The following is a 23,596-nucleotide window of genomic DNA, read 5'->3' on the forward strand; positions in this document are numbered from 1 at the left end:
GTACAATGAGTAAAAAAGGATCAAAACTGAGGTGATATGTACACATGGTCAGCTTATCTTCAACAAAGGAGGCAAAAATATACAATGGAGAAAAGAAAGCCTCCTCAATAAGTGGTGCTGGGAAAACTGGACAGCTACATGTAAAAAAATGAAATTAGAACACTCCCTAACATCATGCACAAAAATAAACTCAAAATGGATCAAAGACCTAAATGTAAGGCCAGACACTATAAAACTCTTAGAGGAAAACATAGGCAGAACACTCTATGACATAAATGACAGCAAGATCTTTCTTGATCCACCTCTTAGAGTAAAGGAAATAAAAACAAAAATAAATAAATGGGACCTCATGAAACTTAAAAGCTTTTGCACAGCAAAGGAAACCATAAATATGACAAAAAGACAACCCCTGCAGTAAGAGAAAATATTTGCCAGTGAAACATCTGACAAAGGATTAATCTCCAAAATATATAAGCAGCTCATGCAACTCAATATCAAAAAATCAAACACCATCCATCCAAAACTGGGTGGAAGACCTAAACAGACATTTCTCTAAAGAAGACATACAGATGGCCAACAAAAATGTGAAAAGGTGGTCAACATCAGTAAACATTAGAGAAATGCAAATCAAAACCACAAGGAGGAATCACCTCACACCAGTCAGAATGGCCATCATCAAAAGATCTAGAAACAATAAATGCTGGAGAGGGTGTGGAGAAAAGGGAATCCTCCTTCACTGTTGGTGGGACTGTAAAGTGATACAGCTATTATGGAAAATAGTATGGAGGTTCCTTAAAAAACTAAAATTAGAGTTACTATATGACCCAGCAATCCCACTACTGGGCATATTCCCAGAGAAAACCATAATCCAAAAAGAAACATGTACCATAACGTTCATTGCAGTACTATTTACAATAGCCAGGACATGGAAGCAACCTAAATGTCCATCGACAAACAAATGGATAAAGAAGATGTGGCACATATATACAACAGAATATTAGCCATAAAAAGAATGAAATTGAGTTATTTGTAGTGAGGTGGTTGGACCTAGAGTCTGTCATATAGAATGAAGTAAGTCAGAAAGAGAAAAACAAATACCATATGCTAATACATACATATGGAATCTAAAAAAAATGGTACTGATGAATTCAGTGGCAGAGGAAGAATAAAGATGCAGTTGTAGAGAACAGACTTGAGGACATGGGGAGGTGGGGAAGGAGAAGCTAGGCCAAAGTGAAAGAACAGTACTGACATGTATACACTACCAAATGTAAAACAGGTGGCTAGTGGGAAGCAACTGCATAACAGAGGGAGATCAACTCAATAATTGGTGATGACCTGGAGGGGTGGAATAGGGAAGTGGGAGGGAGGCTTAAGAGGGAGGGTATATGGGGATATATATATAAATACAGCTGATTCACTTTGTTATACAGTGGAAACTGGCACAGTAGTGTAAAGCTATTATACTCCAATAAAGATCAAAAGAAAAAAATAAAGAAAAAAAACTGAGGTATAGAAGTCAGGATAGATGTTATGTTTGGGATGATAATATCTGGAAAGAGGCACAATGGAGCCTTTGGAGTTCTGAAAAAATTGTTTATCTGCTAAGTTTAATTTTTAAAAATCAATTTAGTTATACACTGTGTACTTTTCAGTTTGTATATTATACTTTAATACTTGAATTAAAATATACAGAATGGGAGTTTCTCTTTCGGGAATGGACTAGAATATTCAGATTAACCCAGCCACTAGGAACAACTAGAAAAGCTACAGAATTTTTGGAAGAAAAATGGGTTTGAAGACATCAGGACCTTAATAAAGGATTAAGATTTGGAAAAAGCAAGAAACTTGGAGACATTGCCCTGGTATGTGGGAGGCACTTACCTCCTATGGAGAATCTGTCGAAAAGTAGAGAGATTGGGAGAGATGGTACTAGAGGACAAAAATTATACTTCATGGACCACCAAAGGGTGATGGACTGGTGAACCCCCCAAGCTTTGTTTTGAGATCCCAAAAGGGAAAATAATCAGAAGAAGACTAAACAAGAAATTGACCTGCCAGCCTTCACAGGGACTGAAGCCTGGTTTCAGATAGCCTCAGACCCTGACAGACCTGTGCCAAGACTGTATCTAATATCCAAACTCTGTAAGTTCCTGCTCTGACCAGTAGATCATGGTGGCATTTTGGGTCTCTTGGGATCTACTCTTTTAGATTAAATTTTCAACTAGAGCTCTTTTTCCCTTTCTATGTCCTCTGCTCTGTGACTTTGCAGTTGCTCTCATTAGATGCAGAGTATAATTCTCCACCACAGAATTTTGTGTGTGGTAAAGGGATTTATGTTAGCCAATGAAATATGGGCAGAAGGGATAGTTTGCCGGTTTCAAGTCTTGGCCAAAAGAAGCATTGCAGGTTTTCTGTTATCACCATGAGACGAGCTCTCCCTACCCTTTTAAACCTGGGCTCTGGAATGAAAATAACTGGTGCAGATCTGATCTCAACTATCTAAAGGGGTCAAAACCAAAAGCCATACACTTGAAACAAAGTTATCAGGCTGAGCTCAGCTTAGGTCAACTTAAAGCAACCTGCCGACACACAGCAAGACAATTTTTATTGTGGTAAAAAACACCTAACATAAAATTTACTATCTTAACCATCTTTTATGTGTGGAGTTCAGTAGTATTAAGTATATTCACATTGTTGTAAAACAAATCTACAGAGCTTTTCAATCTTGCAAATCTGAAACTCAGCTATCAAATAACTCCCCTTTTCCTAAGTGAAATAAGCCAGTCATAAAAAGACAAGCTAGGTACACTGCAAGGCATTTCCTCATTTAATCCTTATAAGAACCACGTTTTACTTAGTCTTATTTTACAGAATTTAAGTTATTGTGCATGCTCATGCAAGAAATATGTGAGGAAACATTTTATTTTACTTCATTTTATTTTATTTTTTTATTATTTTATTTTTTCCAGATCTTTATTGGAGTATAATTGCTTTACAATGTTGTGTTAGTTTCCTCTGTACAACAAAGTGAATCAGCTGTATGTATACATATATCCCCATATTCCCTCCCTCTTGAGCCTCCCTCTCAACCTCCCTATCCCACCCCTCTAGGTCATCACAAAGCATGGAGTTGATCTCCCTGTGCTATGCAGCAGCTTCCCACTAGCCATATGTTTTACATTTCGTAGTGTATAAATGTCAGTGCTATTCTTTTACTTTGTCCCAGCTTCTTCTTCCCCCATTCGCTGTGTCCTCAAGTCTGTTCTCTGTGTCTGCATCATTATTGTTCCTCTGCCACTGAGTTCATCAGTACCATTTTTTTAGATTCCATATGTATGTGTTAGCATATGGTATTTGTTTTTCTCTTTCTGACTTACTTCAATCTGTATAACAGACTCTACGTCCATCCACCTCACTACAAATAGCTCAATTTTATTCCTTTTTAATGGCTAATATTCCATTGTATATATGTGCCACATCTTTATTCATTTGTCTGTCAATGGATCAGGTTGCTTCCATGTCCTGGCTATTGTAAATAGTGCTGCAGTGAACATTGGAGTACGTGTATCTTTTTGAATTATGGTTTTCTCCAGGTATATGCCCAGTAGTGGGATTGCTGGGTCACATAGTAACTCTAATTTTAGTTTTTTAAGGAATGTCCATACTGTTCTCCATAGTGGCTTTATCACTTTACATTCCCACCAACAGTGAAGGAGGGTTCCCTTTTCTCCACACCCTCTACAGCATTTATTGTTTGTAGATTTTCTGATGATGCCCGTTCTGACTGGTGTGAGGTAATACCTTATTTTGGTTTTGATTTGCATATTTCTAATGATTAGTGATGTTGAGCATCTTTTCATGTGTTTGTTGGAGGAAACTTATTTTTAAATCTATGTTATGTGATCCCCCCAACCCCCACTCCCCCCACCGACCCAAGCAAGAGCTGCTACACTACACATTGCTCACGTGGAAGGCTGAGAAATGAACTCTTATGAAATTAGTTTCATATAAAATTACGTTGTTTTATTGAAACACATCTTTAACAAAACCCACAACAAAAACAAATCTCAGCCAAATAAATATAATCCACTTGTATGGGTGACTAAAATTTGGTTATTGCTTACAGTGAGAGATGAAAGAAAGAGGCAACCATACTTTATTACTCTTTTCCTACAATACCTAGTTTAATGCTTTGCACACAGTAGCGGATGCATAAACAGAACTCTTGGATGGTCAACTTAGTTTCACATTGTAACTGACATTAAGTACAATCCTAGTTTATGGAATGAAGAAAGGAAAATGAAGGGAAGTGGAAAAAAACTAATAATTTTTTGTGCCTTCTACCAGAAGAGTACCAAATTGCTTTATATGTGTTAATACCTTTAGTTCTTACAATGCCCAACTGAGAGGATATTAAAGGTCTCATGTTACATAGAGAATAACTGACCATGGGAGAGATTAAGTCTGGCCCATGGCATTTGTCTGGAAAATGATCCGAATCAATATTCAAACCTAGGTCTTTATGATTCCAAAGTCCATGTTTTTTCCTCCACCATCAGCATCATGGAACTTTGATTCTCTCCTCATTTATCCATAAATGAATTATTCTTTTTGCTTATAAATAATGTATTTACTGTAAATATTGATTTTAAACTTCAAAGGATATATAGAAGCCTTCAGAGACTTAAACAAGATTCCGCACTGTTTTCTTCAGTATAGGAAGAATATTAACAGACTGGACATTCTCAGAAAAATAATGCAGCATTTGTAGTGTTGATCTGAGAAAACTGACATTTTAAATGCACAAAAATAGCATGGCTTGAGTCCTTGAAAGTTGCCACATTCACATAACTTTCTGGAGACCAAATGGTACAACGTCTACAGTGAATATAGGCTAAACACAAAGAAGGACTTTCCAATAAAAATAATCAATGTAACCTGAGGTCCTGTTTTCTTGTTTTCTTTTTTTTTGACAAAAGAGTGTAGGTATGTTTACCGAAGTTCTATCCCAGACACTTTCATGAATACAACTTCCCTGACTTACCAACTCACTCATACAGTTTTGGGAAATGAATACCTACTGCGAACCTTTCTCAGAGCCATCTTTACTTCTTTGTTTCTCAGTGTGTAGACAAGGGGGTTGAGCAGTGGGGTGATCACTGTATAGGTCACTGCCACAAGGCGGTCCTTATCTGAGGAGCACAGGGATGTGGGCCTCAAGTAGATAAAGGAAGCACAGCCATAGTGGACGATGACCACTGTGAGGTGGGAGGCACAGGTGGCAAAGGCCTTATGCTGTCCCTCCACTGAGGAGATCTTGAGGATGGTGGAAACAATGAAGACATAGGAGATGAAGATGAACGCTAAGGGAACCAGCAGTACCAGGATGCTAAGGAAGAAGATGACCATCTCCTTCAGGTTGGTGTCTGTGCAGCCCAGTTTTAGGACAGGGGAAATGTCACAGAAGAAGTGGTTGATCCTATTGGAGGCACAGAAGGGTACACTAAACACCAGGACGTTGACAACCACAGAGATCAGGAAACCGCAGAACTCGAGGCTAAAACCAACTGCATGCAGGTGGCTCGGCTGACAATGAGTGTGTAGTTGAGAGGGTTGCAGATGGCAACATAGCGATCATAGCCCATCACAGCAATTAGAAAACAGTTGGTACAAGACAAGCCCACAAAGAAATAGAGCTGGGCAGCGCATCCAGAGAAAGAAATAGTCGGACTTGCAGAAAGCAGGTTTGTCAGCATTTTTGGTATGATGACCAAGGTGTAGCAGGTTTCAGAGCAGGAGAGGACAAAGAGGAAGAAGTACATAGGGGTGTGCAAAGCCCGATCCAGACGAATGACAGTCATGATGGTGGCATTGGCTATCAGAGTGGTCAGGTAGACCAGGAGGAAGATAAAGAAGAGAAGGTTCTGTAGATCTCCCAGGTTTGAGAATCCTATAAGGATGAACTCAGCAATCATGCTTTGGTTCTGTCCCTTCATTGGTCACTGGGAATCAGACTCAGGCATCCTGAAACTGACAACAGAAAGAACTGGCAAAAGTGAATGGCCCTGAAGAAACCATGTTTGTGTTTCTGTACAAAGTTGATAGTACTGGTTGGAAAAAATGAGCAACAAACAAGTTAAGCAGAGTGATCAGAGGATGAGGGGAAAGCAGGAGGCATGAGGACTAGCTACATAAGAAAATTCCCAATTCAACAATACCTGAAGAAATTTAGTTTGATTTTTATCTTGTTTCCATTTCTCTGTCTTCTTTATTTTCATAGAAGTTTCATACATAGTGTGTTAAATCAAGAGGTGATTTTAGAGCTCACCTCATCTAATCCTGCCATTTTATGGAAACTGATTTTCAAAAAGATTAAACCATTTACTTAACCCACATGAGAATGACAGTCCTGAGAAATCACACATCTTCAAAGTCATTTTATGAAAATCTGAATTGGAAGAAACAAAAACAATTGAAAAGTCATCTATCCAGTCCCTCACATACTTGACACAAATACTGCTTGCATGCATCTAATGAAGTGTTGAGATTTACTTGCACATGATCAATTATGAAGTCTTTGGGATCGGCTTAGAATGATCCCACATACTAGAGTTTCCCTTGTCATGAATGCATGGGAATTTGGGATTAAGAATCCACCTAAACTCAGATTACACTCAGAGCATGCCAGGGCTTGGGGTGACACCTTCTCTCCCTTGGCCTCTGCCTCAATCTCCGCTGCCTCCATAATGTTCTCAGAACAACTCTCTCCATTATCTAGAGGGGAGACCTGTAGTTTGATTCAGAGAGAACATAATTCTAAAACCTTTACACTAGCCTGAGAAAATTATACAATCCTTAGATTAGAAAAAAAGCTCAGGAGTCTTCTTCCTTAATCTGCACCTAATGCTGTGGACCTTTTTATATAAATCTGTAAAGTGTTGTCCAATCACTGTAGTCAAATTCCAGTTAAAAAGAGCCCGTTGCCTCACAAAGCAGGATGCTCTCTTGCTAAATGGCTTAACTGGCTAGAGCCTCCTTATCCTGAGATGAATTACTACTCCTTGAAACATCCACCCTTTGTTCTTGATTTTTTTCTCTGCAGATACTCACAAGAAAATTCATTTTTTGAAAAAAAAAATGACAGCCTTCTAGCTTCTAGAATAAAATGATCATATCCCTTTATGGGTCCTGATATTCTTAGTTCTCTCAGTCTCTCCATGATTATCTAGAATTCTCTGTTCTAATCACTATCTCAGGTCATTAGATCATAATTTCACTCTTCAGCTGTTAAGACAAGCTGGCAGGTCCACAGTCATCACACATCACAAATTTCTTTCTATCTTTACCAATACATTGCATTTCCTTTCCTACTATTCTCTACCCCTCACAGTTAATATTTATCCATCCTTCAAAACTCTAGGTTAATATGTGTGCCTCAGTTTTTCATCTGAAACGGCAATAATAATTATAACAGAAACAAAACAGTTTTGTGAGTACCAAATGTTCAAAGTTATGTTTCTGAATCAAATTAGTATTCAATAAGTGTTAGCTCTTAGTATCTAGTTCAACCCCTTCATGTTACAAAGAAACTCAGGCCATAAAAGTAAAATATAAAGATCTAGGTTGCATAACAGCACAGGTGAGACTGTATCACAAATATCCTAAACTACCCACTGCAGGACTGTGTCTTCTAGTTAACCAGGGTCCCGTTTTTAATATTTTCAGTTATTTCTTTTGTACTGTGTGCTTATACATCAGTGGCTAAGGAAAATGATCAATGTCTTCTCTACTGCTTGTGGTCCTCACACAAGCAGTATGCTTCACATTTTCATCTACTCCTAACTGTTATTCTTCCACCTTCAATCCAGTAGGTACATTTTTTTCCCTTTTGTTAAAGTACATATCTTTCCTGCTACTCAGGCATTTGCTTATTATTTTTCCCACTTTAAGTCATTTTAGGAATATTTTTGTTTTACACTTTTTAGCATTTTTCTAACTTTACTCTCTCTTGATAGTCAGATGATTGGACTTTGTTCAGCTGGATCTTTGACTTCACCATATGATCTCTGTCCCTATGTTTCCCCTGGATCCTGATGCTATGACCCACTTCACTTGTGCATAGTTCCCACCAGTTCTTCTGCCTTTGAAACTTTCTTTGGTACCCAACATATTCATACAGTTTGATTGAGGGATGATAGTGCTAAAAGAAAGGAGTTGTCCTACAACTATGAGGCAAAGGAAGCACTCACAATTTATAAGCAGAGTTCTGGCACAGTCTCAGGTTTCGTCATCCCATGTATCCCATCAAAGTATAAAGGAAGAGAGAAACAGACAAATTTGGAAGACCATCAGGTAGCATTTTTTTCCAGAATTGATTGAGGAAAATCTAGGAGCTAAGATTAACCTTTAAAGATGAAAGAAAGCTCTGCTTGCTAGCTGGACTAGAGCTAAGTGGACAGATGCGGTCTTAGCTGCTTTGTGTTCCTGATGGCAGATGCTCCAGCAAATCCCTGGGTCTTATAGACTTAGGGTACTCCAGGGGATTGAGGCCTTGGAGGGAGGTACTCCTTTGGATTCTAGAAATTAACAAAACTTGTAAAAAGTAAATCAAATAAATTATTTACTTTACTCGATCTATGTAGGAGATAGTTTGAATACTATGATTTTTTAATATGTAATTTATTTTGTTTTTTGTATGTAATTTATTTTGACTCAAAGTTTCATTTGCTGAATGAAGTAATAAACTGGTATTCCCTTAATCATTAATTAGCCTTACAGATTCTTGATATAGATTAACTCTTTTGAAGAATTAAGTAAATGCCATTTTGAAAAATTTCATATAGTCTCCTCTTCTCTTCCAAGTTTGCTAGTTGAATAAGCCAGATAATATTTTCTATATCTCTCCTGCTTTATGTATCTTAGCTATGCCTGCATTCTAAGGGGCGCAAATTCTTTTTCTACACTTCACTATATGCTAGATTCATCACTTCAAATACATTTATCTATGATGCTCCAGGCACTTGGTAATTATTTTGTCAGGGAGGGCTTCACAAAGAAGAGGATGGCATAGTCCATAATAGTGGGAGTTTCTAGACTACATAGACCTGAGCCTCCTGAGGTGCATGTGGAGATGCTTATTGCCCGGTTCTGCTCAGGATATTCTGGATAAGAAATATTTGAGGTGGGGGAGTGAGGGATGGGATGAATTGGGAGACTGGGATTGACACATACACTAATACGTATAAAATAGGTAACTAATGAGAACCTGCTGTATAGCACAGGGAACTCTGCTTCACTGTCCAGTAGAAACTAACACAACATTGTAAAACAACTATACCCCAATAAAAATAAATAAATAAATAATAGTAATAATAAAATAAAGTTTAAAAAAATATTTGAGGTGGAGCCTGTGAATTTTTGCAGTTGGTTCAGGTGATTTCCTTACTCTTAGCAAGTTTAATAAAACTACTGTCTTCTGTCTGAAAAGAACTAAGTGTTTAAAGGGGAAGGTGGAGGCAAAAAAGAAGAATTACAAAAGGCAAAGAGGTCTAAAATAGGGCAATTACAAGGCACTGCAGCATTACTAAGCCAGAGCATGGTTTTCACATCTGGTATCAAGAACAGTGTGTCTCAGAGTTTCCAACTTGCCCTTAGACATCTATTCCTTCCAAGAATATTTCTCTTCCTGAAGAATTAAGGAGTTTTGTGCTATGTAAAGAGAGAAAAAATCATGAATTTCTTGTTTTAATTTCTAATTATGAGAACTATAAGGTTCTCAATTGAGATATGTGTGATACGGGCTAATACAAACAAGAAGTCTTGCCGTTCCAGTGTTTATCCGACTTCTGAGGAGGAAGAGACAGACTTTAAGGAGTAAGAATTATTTAAATTGATAGGTCATTTTAGAGAGAGAGAAAGGCTGAAGGACTGTAACAGCAAGCTTTCCTTTCTACACATTCTTTTTATACAGCAAATCTAATATTGATAGCAGCTTTCTGAGTATTCACTGGGCAGCTATCATTATCCATTCATCAGCTCATATAACCTCTATAATAACCATTAGGTAAAACAATATTATTTCCACTTTACAGAAAGAACCCAAGGAGGGCACAGTAGTCCTGTTGAGCTGAGGAGAGTGAAATTGGAGTTTGAGGAGGATAAAGCATCTATACTTTGTGGAGCAAAATACCAGACAGTTGGGTCAGTTTGGAGGAAGTGTTCCAGAAATATGCATATGGGTACCTTTTCATAATGAGCTACATACTAAAATGCTTAAGCATAACATGAAACCCTACAAGACGAAACAAAGACCTACTAGGAGTTGAAGTTATACATTTCCTACAGCTCTCTTGTGGTTGGGAAGTGTTTGAGATCCAATTAGCTAGAGATGAAAAACATCACAGAATAATTGGGACAGTCAACAAAGAAGTCAAAAACACAAACCTTAGTCATAAGGATAAATTAGATATCAGTAAAGGACACTCTCTAACTGCTTTAACAAAACTTAAAAGTAAGTCCCAACCTACATATATGTGATCAATTGATTGTCAACAAAGGTGTAAGGCAATTCAATGAGGAAAGAAAAATGTTTTAAATGAATGATGCCAGAAAATAAATATACGTATGAAAAGAAATAAATGTAAAACTTTTTGTAACACCAGATATAAGAAATTAACTCAGAATGGAGTATATACCTAAGTATAAACATTAAAACAATGAAGCTTCTAGGAGAAATTGTTTGTGACATTAATGCAGGCAACATTTTCTTAGAAAGAATACAGAAGTGCAAATCAAAACAAAAAAAATTAAAAATAGATTAGATTTTATTAAACTATTAAAATAAATATACTTTTATTTTTAAAGTGACACCATTAAGAACATGAAATCGCTAGCCACTGATTGGGAGAGAATATTTGCACACCTATATCAGACAGAGGACTACTTGTATCAAGAATATGTAAAAAACTTTAACTGGTCAATAAGAAGAAGAACAATGACCCAAGGAAAAATAGTCAATATCACAAAAACAGACATGGATCAATGGAACAGAATAGAGAGTCCAAGAATAAATCCACACACCTAAGGTCAATTAATCTTCAATAAAGGAGGCAAGAATACACAATGCAGAAAAAACAATCTCTTTAGTAAGTTGTGCTGGGAAAATTGGACAACTACATGTAAAAGAATGAAATTAGAACATTCTCTAACATCATATACCAAAATAAACTCAAAGTGGATTAAAGCCCTTACTGCAAGACTGGATATTATAAAACTCCTAGAAGAAAACAAAGGCACAACACTCTGAGAAGATAAATCGCAGGAATATTTTTTGAGATCTGTCTCCTACAGTAAGGGAAATAAAAGTGAAAATAAACAAATGGGACCTAATTAAACTTAAAAGATTTTGCACAGCAAAGTAAACCATAAACAAAACAAAAAGACAGCCTATGGACTGGGAGAAAATATTTGCAAAAGATGCATTAACAAAAGCTTCATTTACAAAATATAAAAAAAGTGCACACAGCTCAATAAAACAAACAAAAATAAGCAACCCAATCAAAAAATGGGCAGAAGACCTAAATAAACATTTCTCCAAAGACATACAGACGGCCAACAGGCACATGAAAAGATGCTCAGCATTGCTAATTATTAGAGACATGAAAATTAAAATTACAATGAGTTATCACCTCACACCAGCCAGAATGGCCATCAACAAAAAGTCTACAAATAGTAAATGCTGTAGAGGGTGTGGAGAAAAGGGAACCCTCCTACACTGTTGGTGGGAAAGTAAATTGGTGCAGACATTATGGAGACCAATATGGAGGTTTCTGTTTGTTTTTTTTTTAAAGTTTAATGTAAATGATATATAATTTTATTGACATGTATTTGACCCCTCAGTTTATATTTTTTATCTACCTGCAATTGAATGAATTAATTTTTTGTTTTCTATTTTCCCTTTATTATATTATTACACATTTTATTTATTTACTTTTCAGATCTTTATTGGAGTATAATTTCCTTGCAACATTGTGTTAGTTTCTGCTGTACAACAAACTGAATCAGTTATATTTATACATATATCCCCATACTCCCTTGCTCTTGAACCTCCCTCCCAACCCTGCCCATCCCAACCCTCCCCTCCAGGTCATCACCAAGCATCAAGTTGATCTCCTTGTGCTTCTCCAGCAGCTTCCCACTAGCCATCCATTTTACATTTGGTAGTGTACATATGTCAATGCTACTCTCTCACTTCATCCCAGCCTCCTCTCCCACTGCGTCCTCAAGTCCGTTCTCTACTTCTGTGTCTTCATTCCTGCCCTGCCGCTAGGTTCATCAATATGTTTTTTTTTTTTTTTTTAGATACCATATATATGTGTTAGCATATGGTATCTGTTTTTCTCTTTTTGACTTTCATTCTGTACGACAGACTCTAGGTCCATCCACCTCAGTACAAATAACTCAATTTCATTCCTTCTTATGGCTGAGTAATATTCCATTGTATATATGTGCCATATCTTCTATATACATTCATCTGTTGATGGGCATTTAGGTTGTTTCCATGTCCTGGCTATTGTAAATAGTGCTGCAATGAACATTGGGGTACATGTATCTTTTCGAATTATGGTTTTCTCAGGGTATATGCCCAGTAGTGGGATTGCTGGGTCATATGGTAGTTATATTTTTAGTTTTTTAAGGAACATCCATACTGGAGAACCACAGTGGCGGTATCAATTTACTTTCCCACCAACAGTGCAGGAGGGTTCCCTTTTCTTATGGAGGTTTTTTTAAAAAAGTAAATATAGAATTACCATATGATCCAGCAATCCCACTTCTGGGCATATATCTAGAAAAGACAAAAAATCTACTTCAAAAAGATATATGCGCCCCAATGTTCATAGCAGCACTATTTCCAATAGTCAAGACATGGAAGCAACGTAAATGTCCATCGACAGATGAATGTATATAGAAGAATACTATTCAGCCACAGAAAAAAGAATGAAATAATGCCATTTGCAGCAACATGGATGGACCTAGAGACTATCATATTAAGTGAAGTAAGTCAGAGAAAGACAATATCATATGATATCACATATGTGAAATCTAACTGAAACAAGTGATATAAATGAATTTATTTACAAAATAGAAACAGACTCACAGATTTCAAAAACAAATTTATGGTTATCAACAGGGAAATGTGGTGTGGGGGAGGGATAAATTAGGAGTTTGGGATTAACAGGCACACACTACCATATATAAAATAGATAATCAATGAGGACGTACTGTATAGTACAGGGAACGCTACTCAATATTCTGTAATAACCTATATAGGAAAAGAATCTGAAAAAGAATGAATATACAAATATGTATAACTAAATCATTTTGTTGTACACCTGAAACTAACACAACATTGTAAACCAACTATACTCCAATAAAATTAAAAAAAATAGAAAAACAAATGTGATATTAATATATGGAATCTAAAAAATAATAAAAATGAACTTATTTACAAAACAGAAGTAGACTCACAGACACAGAAAACATATTTATGGCTATCCAAGGGGAAAGGGGGGCAAGGGTAAATTAGGAGTTGTGGATTAACATACATACACTACCATATGTGAAATAGATGACCAGCAAGGTCCTACTGTATGGCACAGGGAACTATACTCAACATCTTGTAATAACCTATATGGGAAAAGAATCTGAAAAAGAATATAAAAGAATGTATATATATATCTGAATCACTTTGCTGTACACCTGAAACTAACACAACATTGTAAATCAACTATACTTCAACAAAAAAGATAATATTAAAAACACAAAAAGAAAAACAAAACCTGAGAGAAATTTTAGTCACCAGAAATCACCAAAGAAAATCTTTAAGGACGTTCTTAAAACTGAAATAAAATGATTGGCAATGAAAATCTACTTGAAGTAATGCAGTTCTGGGAATGGCAAAAATTTCAGTAAATATAAAAGTTATTTTTTTTAATTGGGGTATAGTTGCTTTACAATGTTGTGTTAGTTTCTGCTGTACAGTGAAGTGAATCAGGTATATGCATACATATATCCCCTCTTTTTTTGTATTTCCTTCCCATTTTTTAATATAACAGTTTTTAAGGCTAGCCAAATATGCAAATAATAAAATCAAATACAAAATAACAATATAATATGAGGTTTATAATATTTAGAAGTACAATATATGAAAAAATAGCACAAAACTCAAAAGGGGGAAATAAATGTACAGTGTTGTAAAAGTCACTTTACAAAGATAAAGTGTTATTTTTAGAGATTGACTGGTAAGTTGAAGATGCATATTTTAGGAAAAAAACAAAAACAAAAATATTTCTAATACAACAATAGAAAAGATGAAACAGAATACTAAAAACATTCTGTTAACCCAATGGAAGTCAAGAAAAAGGGAAAATAGGAACAAAGATCTGAGGGAACAAACAGATATCAGAAAGCAAGATGTTATACTTAAACCCACCAATGAAATGAAATATGTCAAGTATAAATTACCTAAATGTATCAATTAAAAGACAGAGACTCTGATCAAAAAGTAAGATTCCAATTATATGTTTTCCACAAGAAACTAATTTAACCAATAAATTTGCTTATAACAGTAAGAGTTTAGAAAAAAGCACAAAAATTCTAATCATTAGAAAGACAGAAAGCCTATTTTAACATCAGACAAAGTGGACTTCAGCTTAAAGAATATTAACAGAAGTAAAGCTGAGCATTTTTAATGATTACAAAATTGAGTAAAAATTCTAATGGTTTAAAATGAATATACATTTTATAAGTAAGATTCAAAGTCCAGGAAGGAAAATGTGACAAGACAAAAAAAAAAAAAATAGTAAGCAATTTCAAAATTGTAAAGATTTCAAGCTTTTTTTTTCTGTGACTGATAAAAGTTGATAGAAAAGACTCAAATAATAGTACCAAACTTGATATAATTGATATTTTTAAAACACCACACCCAACAAAAACAGAATATCATTTTCCTTTGAACCTATTTGCAAAGGGAGAGCACTTCCTGGGCCATTAAATATATAAGTTAAGTGATTCCTATACTCAGAACAAATCAAGGACATCTACTTTTATCACTCAATTCAATGTTGTAGTGAGAGGACTAGCCAATGCAATAAGGCAAGGAAGGTAAATGAAGGGCAGCCATATTGGAAAATAAGTAAAGCTCTACTCACAAAAAATGTGATTATTTACATGGAAATTGCAAAGGAATCAAAGTAAAAAGCTAGCAAAAAATTTTTAGTTAAAAAAATCTAGTAAATGAATTTAGCAAGATTGTAAGATATGCAAAGAATACAAGGTCATAAGTTGATATACAAAACAGGACTGTATTCTTTACAATACCAACACAATGTGGAAACTGATATTAATTACAATAGCAATATAAAATGCCATCAAAACCATGAAGTGTTTAGGTACAGTAAAAACTAAAACAGAAAAACGACTGAGAAAAACCAAAGAAGACCTAAATAAATGTAAAATTGTAACAAGACAATAGATTGAGAGATTCAAAATTGTTAACATGGCAATTACCCCAAATTTGATTTATTGTTAAACACAAGTACAATGAAAATCCCAGCATGCTTTTTCTAGAAATTGACAAGATGATTCTAAAGTTTACATGGTAATGCAAAGCAGGTAGAGTAACTAAAACAAATTAGAAATAGATGAAAACATTTAAAATAGATTAACACAGTTTAGAAACAGGTGACCCAGATTTCAAGACGTACCATAGCACAACGTTGACCAAGTGGTAATAGTATAAGAATAGACACAAATAAGTGACAGAGATCAAGAGGTACAAACCTCCAGTAACAAAATAAATGAGTCATGGGGATGAAATGTTCAGCCTAAGGAATATAGTCATTTATGTTGTAATATCTCTGTATGGTGACTGATGGTAACTAGACATAATATGGTGATTATTTTGTAGTGTATAGCAGTACCAACTTACTGTGTTATATCTGGAACTCACGTTGTAGTTCTATTATACTTTAGTTAAAGAAGTATGTGGACACTGGGAGGAAATGCATCCAAATGGTAATAGTGGTTACCTCTGGGGCAGTGGGGAATATAGGTGATTGTTAATTTTTAACTTATGCTTTCATGTATTTCTAGTTGTCAGCAATGAACATGTATTACTTGTAAATTTAGAAAGAAAATAAGTATTAAAAATGAGAAAAAGTGTAGACATGAATCAATGTAACAGAAAGTACAATATGGAAATAGTACAATGAATATAAGGTCAATAAATTTTCAACAAAGTTGCCAAGGTATTTCAATGAGGAAAGAATAGTCATGTCAACATACTGTGGATGGAAATATTGGATGGAAATATTAAAAAATATAAATCTTGACTCTTAACTATTCTCATATACAAAATTTAATTAAAAAATATCAAAACTACACACATTTCATGATAAAACAAAGACAACATGAATAATAAAAAGAAAAATATTGATAAATTGAACTACCAAAATTAAAAACTTCTGTTATTCTAAATTAGATAATGTTGAAGGTTGCACAACCCTGAATATACTAAAAACCACTGAACTGTATACTTTAAAAGTGTGTATTTTATGGCATGAAAATTATATATTTTTAAAACTGTTATAAAAAGGCATGATTATAAAACAGAAAAAGAAACCACATAGTAGGAGTACATATTTGCAAAATATATATCTGATAAAGGACTTGTATTCAGAATGCAAAAATAACTCTTACAAAGGAAAAAAAGAAAAACAAGTTAATTAAAACATAGTCAAACATTTGGATACATACTTCACAAAACACATGAAAAAGGATCAACATAATTAATATTCAAGAAAATGCATGATAAAAGTGCAATGAAATATTACTATATGTTTAAGAAATTTAAAAGACTGACTACACTAAGAGTTGGCTAGGATGTGCAAGCACTTGTACATGTATACATTGTGGATGGGAATTAATTACAATACAACCTCCCCAAAAAATAGTTTGTTAGTTTATGCAGTTAAACAGTCATTCCATTCATAGGTACTCACCAAAGATAAATGAACATGTATGTCTACACAATGGCTTAAAAACTAATGTTCATAAGAGTCTTATTCCTAATAGCCTCACACTGGAAATAACCTAAGTGTCCTTCAACAATTCAACAGGTGAATAAATTGTGATGATTAATAAATGGAATGCTCTTAAGCAGTAAAAAAATGAACTAATAAGTTTATGAATGAGTCTCCAAAACATTATGGCAAGTGAAAAAACAAGACATGAAACTGAATATATGATTTGATCCCATTTATAGTAAATTCTGGAAAAGGACAAACCAGATCAACGGAAAGCAAGGTAATTGTTTTTCTTGTGCCAGGGCTGAGTGGGATGGACCACAGAGGGTAGAAGGAAACTCTTTAGGTGTGTAGAAATGGTCTGTAACGTGATAGTGTGATTGTGGCTTGGATGTATGCATTTGTCAAAATGCACCAAACTGTACATTTAAACTGGGAACATTTTATGGTATTTAAGTATAACCTCCAGAAGGTTAATACAATTATTTATTTATGTTTTAAGGGCTTTCATTTAATACAATTATTTTTTGATTCACACATCTCATTTATTTTAATCTTTAAGCTTTATTTATAACATAGAAATTCAGTGATAATGTCCAACTACATACAAAACACTGGTTAAAAGTTTAGGTTTTTGCAGATCACCCCAATATTCCTGACTAAAATTTCTATGAACAAGAATCTGATAAGATGAATTTATAACAAAGCCCTCCTTTGGCTCTTATAAACACTAAAGTTGAGAATCACTGGATAAATAGAAAATTTCCTGACTTAAAATTCAATAAAAAAATCTCTACTTGGTCTGCTGCATTACAGACTAAACTGCTGTGATTTCTCTTTCAGAATCCATCACAGATGGGCTCAATTTCCAATTCAGACGTGGGCTAACTATGTTCATGGCTGCTGCTCCCCAGGTTTTCCAACTAAGGGTACTTTTGAGAAACTGGCAACATTATTTTTCCAAAATAAACTTGACTTCTAATTAACCCCAAGACAAAGTCTTCAGGGCAGTAGATCAAGCCTCAGGAGTCCAATAATCACAGTATATGCTTCTAATAACCACATCCCAGGTGGTTCTAAAAACTGCATGAACCAGAAGTCCTCAAGATTGTGACTTTGGCTGGACAAGCTAAGAGTCCTGATAGATAGGAGAGGCTACATCTGTTGACATGGATGAGAGCTTCTGTCTCAAGGCAGTTTCACTCTCTTCTGCTATTTCCTCAGGTTCTGGTCTTTGGCTTAGAGTCTACTTTCCTAAGGGATCCCAGATCCTGAATAGCTGCATCTGTCTGAATTGAAAGGAGGAGAGCAATGTAGGTACTTACAGAGCAGTGGGAATATTGATCTAGTTTGGAGCTTTGTGGGGTCTAGACCTGGGTAAGGGCTAGTGCTTGTGAATACTGGCCCCCACTGCAGTTCTGGCAAGTGGCAGGGTTAAGAAGGAGAACCAGGGGCTGCTTTTAACTCCAGGTACTAAGGATGATTTGGCATGGTCCACATAGTTATCTGAATTTTTCTTGATGATTATCATACTGGGTCATTTATGCTCCCACTAGATTTTCCTTTGTTTTTTCTTTCTTCTCCTTCTCCTCCTCCTTCTCTTTCTCCTCCTTTTTCTTCTCCTTGTCCTTCTCCTCCTCCTTCTCCTCTTTTCCTCCTCCTTCTCCTTCTTTTTTTTTTTTTAAGATTTGTTGACTCATGGATTAAATGAAATAATATTTATCAGATCTCTGCTTCTCTTTCTACTGTCTACTCATGGATGTATGATTTTAGCTGTAACTGATACAGTATTTAAACTCCATTTTAATAAGGCAAATTTAGAATGTTTATGTGTATGTAAGAACACAAAAATTCCACTTTATTATCTGAGGCTGCCTACATAATCTTCCCCAGATAATAGATTGATGCTTCTCTTAAGATAAATATTTGAATATCTCACAAGTATTACACCTGAAAAATATATAGATTTGCCCCATTTTGAGGTACATAGTATCCTCAAATATTGTGTCACCATTTAAACCTAAACTACATACAATCCCTGTGGAGTATCTAAGGAGTTAGAAAAATAAGGTGGGTATGAAAAAAAAAGGAATTTAGGTAAAGAACAATAAGCATAATCAAACACTGCATTCTTTAATTTATGTTAATATCAGAAAATAGATATATTTTAGGGTATTTCAAAAGATTTTTAAACAGAGAATCACTAGTATAGTTTATTACTAAAAAAGAAAAAAAGTTTTTTTAAGATTTAGACATGTGAAATGGGAAAACAACACAAATGGGAACATATTTAGAAAATTTATTCTAAATCTATGTTAAAATTTGAAAAATAACTCCAATATTGGCAAAATAAGTTTTATTCAAAGAATTAGGGGTTATATATTAGCAGAGTTCTTAATGTATTTTATTGCATTGATGGATTCTAAATAAAAATAATAATTTTTTTTAAAAAAAAGAAAAATAAGGTGGGAAAGTGTCATCTCTAAGGATCATAAACTGAATTCCATCCAGAGGCTCTAGAATATCAGAAGGGGACTTTGGGGATGATCTAACTAGAGAATCTTGGAGTCCGTGAGTTGAAAGGCTCTTAACGGTCAGTATTCAACTGATATCCTAAGTCAAATCTCTATCTGAATGATAGTGTGCAAGGGGCCTCTGCATAGATACCTTCCATGCATCCTAAGAGTTTATTACAATTATTGCCCTGTCGCCTTTAATTTTAAAATAAGGAGGCTGAATATCCAAGTTAAGTCCTTTGCTCAAAGTCACACAAAGTTGGACCCAAAATACAGATCTTCTCACTCCAAATTGAGGTATCGTTTACTTTAATCTTATAGCCTGTGGGTGTTTGGCTGCAAGCTCTTTTCATTTTTCTGCTCTAATGTGTTTCTATCCCTTGTACTGATATAACACAATGTGGTGGTCTTTGATGTCTTCTTGAGCAGATGGGGGCTGCCTTCTCAGATATGCTGTGCCACTGGGTCTCCATACACCATGAAAAGGGCAAATATCAGTCATACAACTCATCTAGACTGTGGGGTTATGTTAACAGTATGTACTGGGTTGGCCAAAAAGTTCATTTGGTTAGTGAATATGTTGTTCAATAAAGTTATTGATGAAAATGAAAAATGTGTCTTTTATTTTTACTTAAAACCAAATGAACTTTTTGGCTAAGCCGATAAAGATCCGCTTAACTGAAACCAGCTGCCCTCATGGGTCTGCATGACAAATCATCCAAACAGTTTCTTTTTGTTTTTTCTTTTTCTCTTTTTCTTTTCTTTTCTTTTCTTTTTTTGTTTGTTTGTTTTTGGTATTGGGTAGATTCAGGCACTCTTTCAGAATCAGGTAATTCTAACTTCCGTGTCTACTCTACAATTCATAGTTAGTGGAATGAGGATATAGTGGGGATTAGACATGGAGTAGTTGAAAGGAGATGCAGAAAAATCTTGGAAAAGTGATAAGACAAGGATAAGCACTGAGATTTCCTTCAGTGTCTTGGGATAGATGGAAATTCATTTGTCCAGGTGGAGGTGTTATACAGAGAAACTGTCTCATTGGTTTGCCTTTCTTGATATAGAAAACATAAAACTAGTATACACATACACATTATATAATGGGGATATACATGGTATATTCATTCTTTATATTTATATATATAACAGAAATATCTTTATAGTTACAGAATGAAAAATTCCTATTATTCATGTTAAAGAGCTTTAAAACAAGTGTATGTATCTTAATACTAACTTCAAATAAATGGATAATTATAACTACTAAGTTTAGGACCAGTTTCTAGTAACTAAGAAAGAACAAAAATTATCTATTCTAGGAATAGATCCAATGAGTTTCAGAAATTTCCAATCCTTTAACTTAGGGTGTAGAGAGCTAAGTTTTGCTATTGACAAAAAAAATCCAAAAAAAATTGTGGTAGCAGAGTCAAATAATTCTTCAACACATAGTGATGTAAAAGTATACAAATATACTGAAAAGTATATAAAAAAACACTGGACACAACCAATAAATGCTAGATGATTTTGTATTCAGAGAATACTTTCTTACTTGTTAGTCTTGGTCAATGGGAAACACACCCATGAAAAATTATTTGATGTAAGGCCTAAAAAGGAGTTTACAAATAATACTTTTTAGCAGTTTGCAAACTGTGTTTAGCAGCAGAATATTCAAAAGGAATCTTATTGACATATTATATAAAAGACATAAAGTCTATGATTTGTGTCAGGGGTAGGAATCTGGAAAACTGTCCAATTTTCCCATCCTCTGTCACTCTCTGTGACAAGTTCTTGGCCATTTTTTGCACAACTCTATTTTTCTGAGTTTCTCTGAGGCACCTATAATGGGAAAAGTGAAGGGTATTGCAAAATGTCAGAAAATTAACGTCTCTCTCTCTCTTTTTTAACCAGCTTAGTGACTCATCTTCCTGAAGAAGAATATTTGTTTAAATGTTATCATCTGCTCCATCCTTGGCTCCGTGCTCTAGTTTGTGGATCCTCCAGAGGTGTTTCTAATTGGTCTATTGTTGGTATTCTGTTAGAAATAACACTAAAGGCTTTTTTCTTATTATTTTGGGTATTGACAAAAAATTGTTGTAATGAATATTGACATAAGGTATATGATATTCTTACCACATATCTTTGCATATACCAAGGTATCCATAAACACAAATCCCTTCACACTTTTGCTCAGCGATCATCTAATTCTTCCTTTCCTTCCCATTTTATGGTTGATAAACTGAAGTTCACATACTGTGCCTGAACATTACTCATGTTTTTATTCCACAGTCTGATCATGTTTAGATAACTGAAATTAATCATATTTTTCACTTTTGGAGAACTGGTTTCCTTAGGCTTGTAGTGAGCAAGAAAAACACAATAATATATGTTAGATACAAGAGAAAATTATCAGATAATTCCTTAATCCTTGGCTACAGAGATGACATATTCTTGGTATTGAGGAAAAGTCTGCTAATTGGTTGTCAGTTATTCTGTTCCATATTTAGCCTTAATTCCCATTTTAGCAGATATATTTTGGAGAGAATGAATGAGTTCTACCAAACATCCGGAAATGCCTGCCACCTGCAGACGTTGTGCTGAGTTCCCCATGTATTTCTCCCTCCCTCGATCCTGGCCTCTGCCTCTGCATCTCCTATGTAGCAGTGACCACTGAGTGGGTCAATGAGACCTTGGTGAGGGAGTTTGTCTTCCTCGGCTTCTCATCTCTGGCTGGGCTGCAGCGGCTGCTCTTCGTTGTCTTCCTGCTCGTCTACCTGTTCATGCTGGGCACCAACGCCATCATCATTTCCACCATTGTGCTGGACAGAGCCCTCCATACCCCCATGTACTTCTTCCTTGCTGTCCTCTCCTGCTCTGAGACATGCTACACCTTTGTCATAGTACCCAAGATGCTGGTTGACCTGCTGGCCCAGAAGAAGACCATCTCCTTCGTGGGCTGTGCCATCCAGATGTTCTCCTTCCTCTTCCTCATCTGCTCTCACTCCTTCCTGCTGGCAGCCATGGGTTATGATCGCTACGTGGCCATTTGTGACCCTCTGCGCTACACAGTGCTCATGGGACACGGGGTGTGTGTGGGACTAGTGGCTGCTGCCTGTGCCTGTGGCTTCACTGTCTCCCTGGTCATCACCTCCCTGATATTTCACCTGCCATTCCACTCCTCTAACCAGCTTCATCACTTCTTCTGTGATGTCTCTCCAGTCCTCAAGCTGGCATCTCATCATTCCCATCTCAATCAGTTAGTAATATTTGTGCTTGGTGTGTTTGTCTTGGTTATTCCACTGTTACTTATCCTGGTCTCCTATGTCCTTATCATCTTGGACATTCTACAAGTTCCATCCTCTGTTGGAAGATACAAGGCCTTCTCTACCTGTGCTTCCCATCTCGTTATGGTAACTGTTCATTATGGTTGTGCTTCTTTCATTTACTTAAGGCCCAAATCCAATTACTCTTCAAGTCAAGACACCCTAATATCTGTGTCTTATACCATCCTCACTCCATTGTTCAATCCAATGATTTACAGTCTGAGAAATAAGGAATTCAAATCAGCCCTTCAAAGAACAATGGTCTGGACTTCATGTTATATTAACTAAAGAGCCAAATTTTCACTATTCTGTTAATTGTATACAATTTTATGTGCCGGGTAACATGTGTGCTTTCATAGTTTCTCATTTAAGTGGAGAACACACACTGTACCATAATGATTTTTTACATATTAGGAGAATGATGCTCAAAGATGTTGAGATATTTTGAGCTTCTACCATAACTGATACTCTAAGAAAGCTATGCAGATGTGGGAAAGAATTACTCATTTATAGGACAAGCTTCATTATATTTCACTGCAGTAAAGTTTATTTAAAAACATGTCAATAGAAGAGAGCAAATATACATTTCAAGTTCTTGTTAAACAGAATAAAGGAAACCTCATAAAACAAACAAACAAACAAAAAAAAAAAACACTTTTTTTTTGGCCTTGCTCTGTGG

The 23,596-nt window shown here is 35.4% G+C and overlaps 1 protein-coding gene and 1 pseudogene across 1 annotated transcript; one reads left to right on the forward strand and one right to left on the reverse strand.

The window, feature by feature from the left end:
• Positions 1-5,055: 5,055 nt before the first annotated feature.
• Positions 5,056-5,999, reverse strand: LOC130834980 (olfactory receptor 10T2-like; annotated as a pseudogene).
• A 14,033-nt stretch (positions 6,000-20,032) lies between these two features.
• LOC130838142 (olfactory receptor 10K1-like) lies at positions 20,033-23,205 on the forward strand. Its single transcript, XM_057710919.1, has 2 exons — positions 20,033-20,138; positions 22,184-23,205. Exons 1-2 carry the CDS (start codon positions 20,033-20,035, stop codon positions 23,203-23,205), a joined length of 1,128 nt encoding a protein of 375 aa, XP_057566902.1.
• Positions 23,206-23,596: the final 391 nt, after the last annotated feature.

The sequence above is a fragment of the Hippopotamus amphibius genome, chromosome 1 (assembly GCF_030028045.1).
Source record: "Hippopotamus amphibius kiboko isolate mHipAmp2 chromosome 1, mHipAmp2.hap2, whole genome shotgun sequence".
Classification (NCBI taxonomy): Eukaryota; Metazoa; Chordata; class Mammalia; order Artiodactyla; family Hippopotamidae; genus Hippopotamus; species Hippopotamus amphibius.

What these genes read in the sequence shown, in the direction of transcription:
- LOC130838142 (XM_057710919.1), top strand. Translation starts at nt 20,033, where the DNA reads ATGGGGGCTGCCTTCTCAGATATGCTGTGCCACTGGGTCTCCATACAC. An exon ending in ACTGTGGGGTTATGTTAACA is followed by an intron (nt 20,139 to 22,183) that starts GTATGTACTGGG and finishes TGCCACCTGCAG; the next exon opens with ACGTTGTGCTGAGTTCCCCA.